This window comes from Gadus chalcogrammus, chromosome 14 (genome assembly GCF_026213295.1).
Source record: "Gadus chalcogrammus isolate NIFS_2021 chromosome 14, NIFS_Gcha_1.0, whole genome shotgun sequence".
NCBI classification, from domain to species: domain Eukaryota; kingdom Metazoa; phylum Chordata; class Actinopteri; order Gadiformes; family Gadidae; genus Gadus; species Gadus chalcogrammus.
In genome coordinates, this window is record NC_079425.1 from 20,414,757 (window position 1) to 20,430,630 (window position 15,874).

General features: G+C 46.1%; 1 protein-coding gene across 5 annotated transcripts in view; it reads left to right on the forward strand.

Moving 5' to 3' along the window:
* The first annotated feature begins 5,236 nt into the window (after window positions 1–5,236).
* The window catches only part of LOC130403088 (inositol hexakisphosphate and diphosphoinositol-pentakisphosphate kinase 2-like), a 33,441-nt gene continuing 22,803 nt past the window's right edge, over window positions 5,237–15,874 (forward strand). For all 5 annotated transcript variants that reach the window (XM_056607241.1, XM_056607243.1, XM_056607242.1 and 2 more), the window contains exons 1-16: window positions 5,237–5,454; window positions 5,604–5,799; window positions 6,337–6,427; window positions 6,568–6,653; window positions 8,117–8,271; window positions 9,072–9,173; window positions 10,326–10,487; window positions 10,843–10,964; window positions 11,117–11,218; window positions 12,082–12,168; window positions 12,493–12,568; window positions 12,689–12,798; window positions 13,123–13,208; window positions 13,352–13,477; window positions 14,655–14,776; window positions 15,222–15,404. In XM_056607241.1, coding sequence (XP_056463216.1) covers window positions 5,311–5,454; window positions 5,604–5,799; window positions 6,337–6,427; window positions 6,568–6,653; window positions 8,117–8,271; window positions 9,072–9,173; window positions 10,326–10,487; window positions 10,843–10,964; window positions 11,117–11,218; window positions 12,082–12,168; window positions 12,493–12,568; window positions 12,689–12,798; window positions 13,123–13,208; window positions 13,352–13,477; window positions 14,655–14,776; window positions 15,222–15,404 — 1,950 coding nt within the window. In that variant the 5' untranslated portion in view covers window positions 5,237–5,310. The remainder of the gene's footprint in view (window positions 5,455–5,603; window positions 5,800–6,336; window positions 6,428–6,567; window positions 6,654–8,116; window positions 8,272–9,071; window positions 9,174–10,325; window positions 10,488–10,842; window positions 10,965–11,116; window positions 11,219–12,081; window positions 12,169–12,492; window positions 12,569–12,688; window positions 12,799–13,122; window positions 13,209–13,351; window positions 13,478–14,654; window positions 14,777–15,221; window positions 15,405–15,874) is intronic.

The following is a 15,874-nucleotide window of genomic DNA, read 5'->3' on the forward strand; positions in this document are numbered from 1 at the left end:
TCGATGAAGGGGCGGAGGGTGCAGACACATGGCAAGAAGAGAGACTGTTTCACCTACCCCATAGCACATGGCATGTATGAGGTAACGTGTCCTTTGAGTGTGTGTGTGTGTGTGTGTGTGTGTGTGTGTGTGTGTGTGTGTGTGTGTGTGTGTGTGTGTGTGTGTGTGTGTGTGTGTGTGTGTGTGTGTGTGTGTGTGTGTGTGTGTGTGTGTGTGTGTGTGAGTGTGTGTGTGGGGGGGGTATTTGAAATATAAAAATTATATTCCACATTAAGGAAAACAAAATACTGAGTTTGAAAAAAAAGAATCTTTAAAAGCTGTCACTTTTGGGTTCTTTAGTAGGTTCTATCTTCTTATTTTATTTATTTGAGTTTCTATTATATATTTCTGTGAACAATAGAGAGGCAGTAGAATGTGGTATATTTATTACATTTAACTCACTCTATGTTTGTGGTTCCACTCCATCCAGTGGTTTTGAGACAAAGCAGTTCTTTCATGAGTTCCTTCACAGGGGTACTGTGGACCTCTTAAAGGACAGGAAATACCATGTACTGAAAACTCACAAACATATCAGATCTGTAAAAAAACTAACCTTTATTTAAATCTCCTCATTGTTTGATTGCATTCTAATAAGTAACGTAAGCCTTTTTCAAAGATATGTGTTGGATTGTTGTTAAATGATACCAGGGTGTTACAGGCCTACACTAGGCCAGCTGTTGTAGCTATTTGTTGTAACTATGATGTGTGTGAATAAATTCTCCATGATGTTTTCCTTCTAACAATACTTTCACCTTAGACCCTCTGAGAGGAAGAGGAGTACTTGAGAATATTTCAGAGTTCTCCATTTAACTGAAGTCTAAACATATTCACCTGAACTCCACTGGGCAGTGTATGGATGGTTTTGGAACAGGGTGTGTACCTAGGTGCTATATTTGTCTCGAAGCATAATAGGAAAATTGACTTGCACTACAGGAACTGCAGGCAGTACATTTCCTCAACACCCTGTTAGTGTTGACTATAAATTTCCTTGTCAACAGATCAGACACTGGGCAATATTTAACCCTAACGTTGAAGTCATTGGGAAAGATTTAGTACTTGGACTGATTGAATGGAGAAAACAAAATGACCAGACGCAATTTAAACAAAGTACGGTAATCCTGGAGTTGCATTTGGCTGGAATTGTTAGAGAGAAATTAACTAAGGTTTCAGTAACGGAGCCGTAGCTTCATTGTAAGCCACACTTTCCCAGCCAAACAAGTCCCTGACGTTTCTTATCTTTGCTCGGTGTAGAGATTAAAAACATGTTTATCTCTTAACCACATCTCTTTCAACTATTATGTCTCTTTTTTTTTCCCCAACCCAATGATCCCTAGAATAAAGCAGGTCCAAAATAAAGCAGGTCCAGGTGGCCGTTGCTGCAGTGTATATATATATATATATATATATATATACTACCGTTCAACAGTTTGGGTTTTTTAACTACGTAAGTGTACAGAGGCCCATTTCCAGCAACCATCACTCCTGTGTTCTAATGGTGCATTGTTTGGCTAATAGTTTCCATTATTAATTTAGATTTACTTCTGGTAAAAGAAAAATGATTTTTTTCTGAAGTTAAAATATATTTTTTTTCTTAATTAATTCTGAACAAATAAATTTAGAGCAACTGAAAATCAACCATTTTGTGGTTTGCAGAGTTGAACTTGACACTCAAATGTGAAAGAGTGTGTTCGACAAGGTTGATTCAGCTGCCACATAGAGGATAGACTATGCTCCAGCATGACAACCACTACCACTGCGACACGGTCACACAAACATGTTTAAAAAAGGCCTATCCGTGGGTGTTTGTGGAGGCTTGTGTGAATTGAACGAACACATCGCTACGAGACCCTTTTTAAGGTGTTGCTGACAGAACTCAGACAGACTCTTTTCAGCATGCTGCAGCAGAACTGGGGACTGATTGGCTGATAAAGGGCCTTGTCCGAGAGACCAATGACTTGACCAGACCACCGGCAAACCCCCCCCACCCCTCAAGGCACACACTCCAGGTCTATTAAATGCTGCATTTCCTGCATAACTGCATGGGTGGTGTGGCAGGGCACACGTGTGTCACCTGAAAGGGGTCTTACAAGTGTGTTTTATACAGGTTTCTGTCACGTGTCGAATGGCTCAAGTGGTTCACCTCTGATGTTAAAATAACTTCCAGATGGTGTTCCATACAGGGAGTCCATATGGTGCATGGAGATGAGTTTTAGTGCTAGTTGCAGAAATGAATCTCTCTTTTGAATAAAGAGAGATCCACCCCAGATTCCTTTCATGGTCATCTATTACAAATTCTCTCATTAAAGAAAGTGAACAGAAGTAATAATCATGAACTTGCTCTGTTAGTATCCATTATAACTATGGAATATGCGAACAAAAACCTTAATTTCACACATCCCCATCCATAATATTAAATATAATAAGCTGTAGTTATATTTGAAGTCCAATCTATTTCTAGTTATGCACTTTTCATGCATACTTTAATAATTCTGGTTTACTAATTCTGTTATTTCATCAACAGATTAACAGCCGTAACATTTTGCCGCCACAGTGTTGGATTCATCAAAAAGCTTTCAAATAGCATTAATCAGGATACAATTGGATACTTGGAAACCTAGACACTAGCAATGAACCCTAACCAGTGTCTTTGGGTCCATTCATACCTCCTCCCACTCCCCTATCCTGACCTGACCCAGGCCTTTCAGACAGTGTACCTCTGGCCATGGCTAATTGGAGCCACGTGCAAGCTATTGGCAGTAGGCTGCTTCTATGTTAAAGAAGTCTTTGTGACAGGGGTTCAGATAATTTAAGAGGCAAAGTATAAGGGAGATCAGAGATTAAACCGTTTAAACCAGAGGAAGCGGTACAGTAGTTAATTATTCAAGGTTAAATCTGTGAAATAGGTTAGTTGCATAATTTAAAGTAAATAGCCCCATGGGTCCTTGCATGGATGTGAAGGAAACCGACTTTGGAAATGTATTTATTTATGTATCCATTTATTAACTACACTAATACTATAACTATTAACTCTTCATCTGAAGGACCTACTTATTACGCAAGAGGGCAGTAAAGCTTATTTTCCCATAGGGAATACCACTCGGAGCAGAATTGCTGTCTTTCGTCACGTATTGGTTAAAACGCAGCTTAGGTCATACCTCTGTGAACAAAATATGCTTTCCCATTGGCTGCCCTTCACGATAATCAGTTTCTGATTCAAATGAGAAACATTAGACTGGTTTTGTGTGCGATCTGTCAAGACAATTAACCGAACAGGACTACACTGTAATGCTACTCTGTAAGTAGCGTCGATCTATTTAATAATGTCATGTAAATCCTTTCTTGAAGGACTGAAACTGCGTTTCAAGGGTTAACCGCGGATATTCGCTGTCATCCAAATGGCTCTGGCAGACTTGTTTACGTCTCATAGCCAAATCCACCACACCAGCTAATGTTAAACACGTTAAAAATAGCGAGTGTACTTGTTTTTATAAATCCTTTGCTTTTACATGCCACCAGAAGGCTTATCGTTTGAATGTGGGAAGAGCTGGTGGAACGTTTTACTTAAGGTAATGTCTGTGCTATTATCATTTTGCTGAGGCGATGGGGCTGTGTGGGTGAACGGAGCTAATGCACAAGCTAGTTATAAGCTACATGTTGCCATACTGGTGGATAGTTTTGGACACTTTATGACTTAGTTCTCGGACATCTAAATGTAAATGCATTATATGCAACACTGCTGAATACTTAAGATGGAGAATAGGTAAGCGGGCCTTGTGAGGATTACATTTTCAATATTCCAGTGTTTTATTTTACACAACCCTTGCAGTATAATGCTTTGTAAAAAAGATAGCTGTATGTGTATGCCATGCACGCAATGCTTGAGTGCACGTCATGGTCGCCCTGAGCAGATGACGCAAAAGAGGATTATATCATAACACCAATTAACCTACTTAAGCATGCAAGAGTTAACTTTACATTCTGCCATTATGCATATTCCACCTGTTCGTAAGACTCCAGCTGACAAGATCCATTCACACTTTTAACTAGGTGTTCGCACATCTGCAGCTGCAGAACTAGGCGTAACGGTATGCATGAAGTGTACTTACTAGGCATTCTGTACCTTCTATCTTTAGCTATTCGTGGCCTTCACCCTCAGGACTTTTTTTAACAGTAAAACGACTTTCAAAGGACATTGGGTTTTGGTGAGTCCGATTATTTGGACAAGCATTTTAAAATATCATAATGTAGCAGTTTAGGTAACCCTTACCCTTATCCCCCAACGCTTACACCATTATACTTGTAATAATAATATATTTGATATTGTAAATTTTATTTTTGGAGTTTGTGTTGTTTTAAAACTGGTTTTACCACATCCAATTGCCAATCTTACAAGAACACAATTTGTTTGATGAGCTAGGATCCTGGTCATTTCTTTCAACCGCATGTTTGATCTCTTGTCCTGGTTTTACCTTTTGTTTCCATGTATTGGGTTCTTTATTGGGAAAGACAAGTACATACTTGAAGCTTTAATGTGCCATGCCCTAGTTATGAACTAATAAGCTGTGCCAACGGCACAATGAGTAGGCAGTGTGCAGCTTTACCTCCGGTCCTGTCAACTCAGTTAATCAAAATCCTTTGAGCGTGGGCACACATGGGGTTTAAATGTAGTGTTAGGCATAGATCCTATCCGTTTGCATAATTATGTCTAAACCATGTCACCCTTTCTGCTGAGAGAGTGGTTCCAAGTATGGCAATGGCCTTCATAGCTCTAGAAAGAGCCGTGATGGCACCATAGGTGGTCCTCACCGTTGTAATTTTCTATGTTCTTATTGCAGGATCGATTGAGTCTTCACGATCCAGAGGAATTATGGGCGACTTGATGACCAAACGGGCCGACCTCTCGCCACTCTAAGTTCCAGGATCTCTCGGCGGTCATGTGAAACTCACGACCCGCTCCATGAGTGAAGGGATGAGACACCCGAGCGGTGACTCCACCCCAGGGGACCAGCGGCCGACGGCCCCCCCACCTACTACCCCTGTCCTCCCCTAGCGATCCACATAAAGCTGGTCCACCGCTCTCCTTTTCCCCTCCACCAGTGGCCACTATTACCCAGCATTGCTCCAGCTAAGCCCATCCCAGCCCCCCTCCTCTCCCCCTCCCCCCCACCCACCCCCTTCCCCACCCTCTCCTTCCCCATCGTCTTTCGGGCGGCTGAGTTGGTGCGCGATGGCCCGGCGGCAGGACGCTGATGGGTGCCGCGGCGGACTGTGATGTCACAGCCCAGCAGCCCGGGCGAGAGCCAGCGTGGCGCTCCGAGATTCTTCGTTGGCTGTGAGGACGATGAGAGCGAGGACCCGGAAGAGCGCACCCGGACCGACATGGAGCTGTACATGGCCGACGAAGGCGGTGACACGGTGGGTGGCGGCTCGGAGCTTCAGGTTACCCCGGTCAGAGTGGGGTTACCCTGCTGGACTCCGACAGCCAGCCGTCGTACAGTTTCATGTCGTGGTGCAGGGGCCAGCTGACGTCGTGCCCTCCGCTGTGTTTGTTTTCCCCCCAACAGCCCCCCGAGCGCCAGATTGTGGTGGGGATCTGCTGCATGATGAAGAAATCCAAGTCCAAGCCCATGACCCAGATCCTGGAGAGGCTGTGCAAGTTTGAGTACATCACGGTGGTCATCTTCCCCGAAGACGCCATCCTCAACGAGCCTGTGGAGAAATGGCCTTTGTGTGACTGCCTCATTTCTTTCCACTCTAAAGGTGGGACACTCGCGCGCACACACACACACACACACACACACACACACACACACACACACACACACACACACACACACACACACACACACACACACACACACACACACACACACACACACACACACACACACACACTGTACAAAGCTGGTCGTCACATGCTGTGCGCACACTGACCCCCACTATAGTTGGCCAGTGTCTCCTGAAGAATGACCACATAGAATTAATCCATGCACATGCCAAACCGACACCCTCATATGAAACAATACGAGCATTATGTGACATCCAACATACGGTAGCTGATACGGACAGGGTAACAGACTGCATTGTGTGGGTGGAGACTGTAATTCTGCAGCACATGATCACATTTGACAAACAACTGGTTGATCAAATTGTAATGTAACTGTCTGCTTTTTTATTGACTACGTGGTTCTGGAGAACAAAAGTGAAATTGTGTACTTGTGTACAGATAAGTTGATATTTTAAGATGAGTTTAAGTTGAGGTTTGTCTTCAATACTCCCCTGTGCTCTCTTCAACAGGATTTCCCCTGGATAAGGCTGTGAGTTACGCCAAGCTCAGAAACCCCCTGCTCATCAATGACCTGAACATGCAGTATTACATACAGGACAGGTACAACCCATCTTCCACTTCTTAGCTTGCATTGATTGCAGAAGCCGTACCGCGCAACAATGGATATCCCCAAAGGGAGCAGTAGAAGCGGGTTAAAGCCTGGTGCGATTCAATGATTGATTGCTTTGTTTTAATTTCAGGAGGGAGGTTTATCGGATCCTGCAGGAGGAAGGGATTGACCTGCCGCGCTATGCTGTACTGAACAGAGACCCAGATAACCCGGATGGTCAGTCCCTCACTGCTCTCTGATCTGTTTGGTGACCTTTTGCACAACCATTTTAGATAACAACTCAAGCTCTAGTATTGGAACGTGTTGGCACAGAAGTGGGAGTATATTTGAAACTCCTTCTCCACGACTGGCAGATCTGTCTACCTTGCCGTTGTTCGACCATCTAGGCTATCAATTTTATCAGAGCGCAAGGACAGAGCTAATGAACAAGCTAGTTACTAGCTACATATTGCCATCCTGGTGGATTGTTTTTGTCACTTTATGATTAAGTAGTCGGACATCTAAATGTAAATGCATTATATGCAACACTGCTAAATAATTGATTTGGAGAAAAAGTAAGCAGGCCTTGTGATGATTTCATTCTCAATATTGCAATGTTTTCTTGGAAACATCCCTTGCAGTATAATGCTTTGTTAATACACAAGCTGTATGTGTATGCCATGCACGCAATGCTTCAGTGCACGCCATGTGCGCCCAAAGCAGATGACGCAGAAGAGCCCATGAGTGCTTAACTTTCTCCACTACCTCACCGTTGTCCGGCCATCACCTCGAGGCTATCAATTTTAACAGTGCGCCCGGATGCAAGTATATATTTAGGGCTCCTAAATGGGAGTGCGACGCAGTGTGTAGCACACTGCAAGTGGTGACTTGCTGCCTCCGGTATTCAAGCTCTGTCTGTAACGCGGTAACAAGTAGACACTTAAGTCTCCGGGGGGAAGCAGCTGATCCCTCAGTTATGTGTGGCACAGCCGTCACCGTAAATGTTCCCCCTCTGAAATGTGTCTATAACTCCATTCATGGCGATACAAAGAAACGCCACGCTCCATGTGGAAGGGGGGAGAAACGGTGTTTGTGTGTGTGTGTGAGTGCGCAGCATGTGCGTTGTGTGTCCGCCCCTTATACGATACGATGGTGCGATACGATAGCACTTAATTGTCAGAGCTGAACTTTGGGTCTGAAATTTGTCTTGCATCCCAGCAGCTCTATTTACAAACATCACACAAGACATCAGGACAGGGCATCAAGACAGGGCCCAAAAATGAAAATAAAATACATACATCCATCATGACATTACAAAAACAGACGACAACGATTAAGGCCCGTCAACGTGCATTTGATCTGTGATTAATTGCCTGATTCAGTTTGAAGATGCGTGGTGAACAAAAGAGTGATTCAGTCTAACCTTCCTGAATGTTGGAACCCAATATATCTCCGATTTTATGGTAATAGATTGTACTCATCGTAGTGTTCATGACGTGGTTGGGGTCGGAGGAAATGTCGTTAGCCAATCTCAGTCTGTTTTTATGGGAGGCTGATTCATACATGTTCTGGAGTGGTTGACCTACTCTCTTGGAGCAGATTTGAAAGAAGCAGGCACACTGTTGCACCGTGCGGTGTTACAGTACTGTAACACACTCGTACTCCCCGTCTGGCTGTTTTTTTCTGCGGCGGCTCCACAGAGTGCAGCCTACAGGAGGGGGAGGACCAGGTGGAGGTCAACGGGGAGGTGTTCCCCAAGCCCTTCGTGGAGAAGCCCGTCTGTGCCGAGGACCACAACGTCTACATCTACTACCCCAGCTCGGCGGGCGGCGGCAGCCAGAGGCTCTTCCGGAAGGTGTGGATTTCTTAAAGCATGCGCTCAAACGCCGCCATTCGTACGGCTCGGAACGCCACCCTCCACCCTCTCCTCCCTGCCTTTTGAGTCTCAAATTCCTGGAGTTCGAGGATCGAGCTCCACGCACACCCCATTACCACCACCGCCACCGCCACCACCACGCCCGACCACCATCACCACCCCCACCCCCCCCCCCCCACAGAGGTCACGTTCCGTAGTGGAAGCAGTAATGTTATATTTGGAATGTGTTAGTGGAGCCTCTGCAACCTTTAGGCCCCCTTACCCTCCCCCCCATTATCCATGAAGTAACAACAGTAATAGCAGTATCTCAACAGCAATAGTCCAATCCGACTGAAATGGCCTAAAAAGAAAAAAAATCGGTTCCGGTTCCGACCGACCCTGTCAATTTATGTGCGACCCAAATTATTTTATGATCTTGGAAAAAAAAATAATAATAAATTTTGATGCAAACTATAATTACGTTTTTGTACAGCACCTCTTCATTCTGTACAAGGATGAGCGCATTCTCTCGTTTTTAAATGAAAACAACCTACCTATCATTCGCTGCCGCTGAAAAATAAATAAATAAATAAATTCCCTACCTACCCATGACCTCAACTGACAACCAACAGGAACCAAACTTTATTTTTTTTCAGGCCTTAGCAGGAATCAATTTAAGACGGCAAAAAATGAATAATTGCTTATCCAACCGCTGTCCAAATTAGACCTACCCCCCCCCCCCCCCCCGGGCTAGATGGGCTCCCTCCAACTGAGCTGCTGTTGTGCTCGGGTCGTTTCAGATCGGCAGCCGGAGCAGTGTGTACTCCCCAGAGAGCAGCGTGCGCAAAACAGGCTCCTACATCTACGAGGAATTCATGCCCACGGATGGCACCGACGTGAAGGTAGCGTGGCCCGCCCGTTCCCTGTGGGTGAACCGTGTTGTGTGTGTGCAACACCAGACACCCTCCAAGAGGACAGCTAGGCTCTCAACTAGGGCTGAACGATTTGGGGAAAAAATCTAATTGCGATTATTATTATTCAGTAAACACAAGCAATAAATCATTCTATAGTATGACCAGCACAACATTGGAAGCAGTCAACATATAAACTGCTCTTTCCTTTTGGCCAGGCCTATGTGTTGTGATGAATTGATGCATGGATTGATGTGATTACATCTTTAATTAACTATTGAATTTTAAAAGAAAAAATATATTCATTTATTTTAACCGCAGCCCCTGCGATTTGCAAATCGCGTTCTATTACATCGCAATGTCGGTTTGAATTCGATTAATCGTTCAGCCCTAGTACAGTACAGTACAGCTAATGATTCGGGGCTGTGTATCGTGTTTTCGAATGTCGGAGTTACAGAGCCCTTTCACAGAGGCGTCTGGGCAGGACACACGGTGTCGCTCATAACACTAATTATGGGTCTGCTCCCTGTGTGTGCCGTCACACAGACCAAACCGGTGAAGATGAGGCTGCTACCCGTGCCGTTGGTACATGAGAGTGGAAGAGCAGAGCCCTAATTAGTGTGGTCAGTGACACCTGTGTTTGTCAAACAACGACGCCTCTGTGAAAGGGGTCTGTAATACCTCCACTTTGAGGACATTATTAACGGCACACAACAATTGAATATGACAGGGGTCATATTAGGGCAGTGCAATTTTTATTTTTATTTTTTCAGAAACATTTGTATATTATTTTCTATTTGAACATTTTCCATTAGAATTTTTTATATATTTTTAGGGAAAATTCAAGGTTCTCAAATACAAAGTGTTTTTTTGGAGAGAAATGCTGAATATGTGCGTCATGTTTTCAAACTCTAAATAATCGTTAGAATAATCGGGATTTCAATATCGACCAAAATAATCGGGATTATGATTTTTCCACATAATCGAGCAGCCCTACGTCATATCTGGTCGTTTATGCCCGTTTGTGTCGTAATTTAAAGTAAAGTAAAGTAATATTATTTTCCTACAATTGAGCAGGGATGTAGTGTGCGTGGTTTGCTCTGCTTGTCCGGGTTGATGATGGGACTAATGCTCGCTCCTCAGGTGTACACGGTGGGGCCCGACTACGCCCACGCCGAGGCCCGCAAGTCCCCCGCCCTGGACGGGAAGGTGGAGCGGGACAGCGAGGGCAAGGAGATCCGCTACCCCGTCATGCTGTCGGCCATGGAGAAGCTGGTCGCCCGCAAGGTGTGCCTGGCCTTCAAGGTGAGAGAATGGGGCCGCGTTCTGGATGCAGGGACACAGCGTTCAACAGAACCTAGCACTGGTCTGTCTGTCCGTCTCGGTCTGACTGTCTGTCCCTGTCTGTCTTTCTGTCTGACTGTCGGTCTGTCTGTCTGTCTGTCTCTGTCTGTCCGTCTCTGTCTGACTGTCTGTCCCTGTCTGTCTTTCTGTCTGACTGTCGGTCTGTCTGTCTCTGTCTGTCTATCTGTCTGTCTCTCTCTGTTTGTCTGTCTGTCTCACTGTCATTCTCCCTTTTATCTTTTTCTCTCTTTCATTCTCTCACGCTCTTTATTTTTTCTCCCTCCCTCCCTCCCTCCCTCCCTCCCCCCCACGGCAGCAAACGGTGTGCGGCTTCGACCTCCTCCGGGCCAACGGCCACTCATACGTGTGCGACGTGAACGGCTTCAGCTTCGTGAAGAAGTCCATGAAGTACTACGACGACTGTGCCAAGATCCTGGGGTAACAGCTGTCTGTGGTCCGCCATCCCCCCCCCCGGCCCCCCACCCTCCCCCCCCCAGCCTGTGTACGCTGGCTGGACTACACTCAATCCCCTGACCGCGGGGAGCAGCGGCGGGTCTGTTGTGCTGACGTGCCTGTGTGTGCTTGTGTAGGAACATCGTGATGCGTGAGATGGCTCCCCAGTTCCACATTCCCTGGTCCATCCCCACGGAGGCCGAGGACATCCCCATCGTCCCCACCACATCTGGCACCATGTGAGTGGCCCCCCCGGGGGTCAAAGGTCACCCTGTGTTTGTTGTGGAAGGATTCAAACGCTGGTTTTGTGTGCGAATTAACAACGGGAATATATTAAATGAAATGGGGTTGCGTTTAATAATAATAATAATAATAATAATGGATTTAATTTATATAGCGCTTTTCTAGACACTCAAAGACGCTTAACAGCGAAGGGGGGACCTCGCTAACCACCACGGTTGCTAAAGTGATGTTATGTGAGTGAGGTTGTGTGCTGTTTGTACCGCATCCATCAGCCTGGAGCAGCAATGACACCCGTGGATGTTGACAGATTGTTGACATGATGGCATGACACGCGTCTGCATCCAAAGCGAAAGCTCAGTGAAATACTCGCTTGACTTCGAGTGTGCCATGTATGCGTAGTTGGAACACATTACTGTGTAACTCCTTTGTTTGGTCCATTAACGGGAAGCCCATTATTAACAGGACAGTGGAGTGCTTTGTTCCGCTTGAACCACAGTTTCCAACAATTGAGTGGACCACTTCTCTCCCAATTTGGAACATTAGACATTATATATTATACATTATTATCGACTTTTTCAGCAGGGAAATTAAAAAATATTCTTATGTGGCGCTGTAAGCATTTTGTTTTTTCAGATTGTTGTCACAGAAACTTCTGGTCTATAGTTTTATTTGTTTTATTTTTTTAGTTTTATTTTATTTTATTTTAATGTTGTATTTGAATCCCATTGATTCAACACTGTTGACAGGCAAAGGACTCCCATTATCGAACAAAAAGGCCCTCCCTTTGGACATTGTCGGCCAATCAGGATCAGCAACGCTGTGATGTAAATGACCTTCATGCTCTACGTGTCCCATTCAGGATGGAGCTACGCTGTGTCATCGCAGTTATCCGGCATGGCGACCGAACACCCAAACAGAAGATGAAGATGGAAGTTCGTAATCCAATGTAGGTTCTTCCTCCCCTTAATTCAATGGCCTCTAAGACATCTCTCTCAGTCGCTTGGACCACTACCTTTAAAGTCCCCTTTTTCTTAAAATTTGATCTGATGTTTAATTGCAATATGGCCCTTCTTTTTTATCTTCCAAGAAAAAACTGCTAGTATTTCAGTGATAAAGGTGCAGAACTGAAAGGTTTCCTCCTGAATGAAACAGTCTACATTGCAATATGTCCTTGAATTTGTACATTTGGAAACCTTCCTAGCCGGTGATACACGGCCACAGTCACGTCGCTGGGTTGGACTTCAATGCCCTCCACTCTGTGTTGCTGCAGGTTCTTCGAGCTTTTTGAAAAATATGCTGGTTACAAGACCGGGAAACTGAAGCTCAAGAAGCCAAGACAGCTGCAGGTAAAGCAAACGGCGTTTAGACAACACGACGTCTGTGCCACGACCCCACGTTAGGGCTGCTTGATTACGGAAAAATTCCCTGCAGCTCTCTTAACGGTCGGCCGTGTTGTGTGTTGACAGGAGGTGCTGGACATCACCAGACAGTTGTTGGCAGAACTGGGGCAGCACACTGACTGTGAGATAGAGGAGAAGAAGTCCAAACTGGAGCAGCTAAGGACGGTCCTAGAGATGTGAGTCTCACCTTGTTCCTTGTTCCCGTCAAGCCCTTTGCCTCCGTTGAGTTTTAGGATCTTGTGTCTGTAGTCAAAGTCTGGTTGAAGGCTCAGGTATGTAAAGCAGAGAACACAGAAATAGCATAAAAAACGTTTAAGTGCTGTATTTATGCAATGATCTGTCTCCTAGTTATAATGGAACATTCCAGGGCATACCTTTTATGCTTCGTAAACTAGTATATACATTTTTCAAGGCACCTTTTTTTTTGTAGCCAAAATTAGAACGTGACTTTTTCAGATACGGTAAACCTTCAAACCTTTCTGGTCGCTTATCCGCCACAGGTACGGCCACTTCTCCGGGATCAACAGGAAAGTGCAGTTGACCTACCTGCCCCACGGACAGCCCAAGACCTCCAGCGAGGAGGAAGGTGGGCCAAATCAAACCGAGCCCGTCGGAAAGTTAACCTTGCCCTCCTCTGCTTACATAGTCGTCCCCCGTGGACGGCTATGGCGCGCCGTTCAGAGCAGCTGTGCTTCAAACACGCGCTGTGCTTTCTTCTGGGCCCGACAGACACCCGGAAGGAAGGGCCGTCCCTGCTGCTGGTGCTCAAGTGGGGCGGAGAGCTGACCCCCGCGGGCCGGGTACAGGCCGAGGAGCTGGGCCGCGCCTTCCGCTGCATGTACCCCGGGGGACAAGGTGAAACACACACATCCTGTATGGAAGGCCAGTTGATATATTCTCACGTTGCGGTTGATCTCTTTTGGATGGTGCAGTTTGGCCTACGAGAACACCATTAAATGGTGGATGTTATTATTGTAGGACGTATCCAGTGCCTCTCCCTTCCCCTCCAAATGATTGCTCAACCAGTTCTGTAGCCCAGAGGTTATTTCCTGTCACATTAACATGTGCATCACTTCATGATGATAATATTTCCTCGAGCATCTGTGGTTGCTTGTTGATTTTAAGTGAATCATTTGTCAGCAATGAGAACCTCTGTTTATAATACATGCGTGTGTGAAGGCTGTCGCTGGCTGCAATGATGTTGTGACTCCTGTCCTTGAGGGACTGTAGTCACCCATAGCTATTGTCTGCTCCCACTGATCCATATAAAGTCAACACAAGCAGCGAGGAGAGAACAGAAACGAGAGTTAATGGACTTTTCTAACGGCCCGCAAAAGCCCTTGGACTTAGACTGTAGAGAGCGTGAGTATGTTTGTTTATGGGGGCTGTCACTTCTCATAATCCCCATACACGTCAATTTGAAGACTTTCAGCAAACCTCTGCAGTGCAGGAAGGATGATTCAGACGCTGACGCAGTACGCACGTCTGCTTCCCCAAAAGTCACTGGAACGACACACACACACACATAGACACATACACAAACACACACACAGTCGCTCTTAAACACACACATTCTTTCTCACACCACACACACACACACACACACACACACACACACACACACACAATCACTCTCACACACACAGACACACAATCGCTCTCACACACACTCACAAAATAGCTTTCACAATTGCTCTCACTCACACACACACACACACACACACACACACACACACACACACACACACACACACACACACACACACACACACACACACACACACACACACACACACACACACACACACACACACACACACACCATCTCTCTCAAGCACACACGCAATCACTCTCTCCCACACCTCCTTCTACACTGTTCCCATTATTTCCCCACTTGCGTCAACAAGCCCCCCTCGCCGAACACTTAACTCCTCCAGACTCCGGCCAAGGACGGTCGCCATGGCGACAAGGGGCCTGTTCCTGAGCCCCCTCTAATCCCATTGTTTCTGTTTCTCCTCCCGTGTCCCTCCAGGAGACTACGCCGGCTTCCCCGGCTGCGGGTTGCTACGGTTACACAGCACATACAGGCACGACCTGAAGATCTACGCGTCGGACGAGGGCAGGGTTCAGATGACGGCGGCCGCCTTCGCCAAGGTAACGGCGCGGCGGCGGCGGAGCGGGAGCAGGGGGGGGGGGCACCGCCGGGGTCGACGCTGACGTATTGCATCACAGAGATGTGGTGATGTGGACATCACTTAACGGCGATTCATTGTTTTGTTTGTGTGTGTGTGTGTTTGTGTGTCTATATGTATGTGTGTGTGTCTCTTTCTGAGTGTGATTCTGTGTGTATTCGTGTGTGTCCGTGTGTGTGTCTGCGTGCATTTTTGTTTGTGTGTGTGTGGCTCTGTTCCACTGTGTGTGCGTGTTTTTGTATGTGTGTCTCTCTGTCTCTGTCTGTGTGTGTGTGTGTGTGTGTGTGTGTGTGTGTGTGTGTGTGTGTGTGTGTCTCTGTCTCTGTGTGTCTCTGTCTGTGTGTGTGTGTTTGTGTGTGTGTGTGTGTGTGTGCGCGTGTGCGTGTGTGTGTGTGTGCGTGCGCCAGGGCCTGCTGGCGCTGGAGGGGGAGCTGACCCCCATCCTGGTGCAGATGGTGAAGAGCGCCAACATGAACGGCCTGCTGGACAGCGACAGCGACTCGCTGAGCGGCTGCCAGCACCGCGTCAAGGCCCGGCTGCACGACATCATGCAGAAGGACCAGGAGTTCACGCCCGACGACTATGACAAGGTGACCCCCCACACACACACACACACACACACACACACACACACACACACACACACACACACACACACACACACACACACACACACACACACACACACACACACACACACACACACACACACACACACACACACACACACACACACACACACACACACACACACACACACACACACACACACACACACACACAGACACAATCGCTCTCACACACACACAAATACACACCATCTCCAGTTCAGTAAGATTCTTATTTTCTTCTTTTTACAATTCAATAGTTAATTGAATAATTTCTTGTTTGGTGAATAATACAGAACATAAGGAACTTTAAAAAGAAAAATTGCATGCTAAATCCTAATCGCAATATTGGCCGAAATAATCGCTATTCGATTATTTCCTAAATCTTCCAGTCATGGTAGGGTGAACTCTAGCAGGGGTTGGTCGATTACTCAGCTATTCATTGTACTATC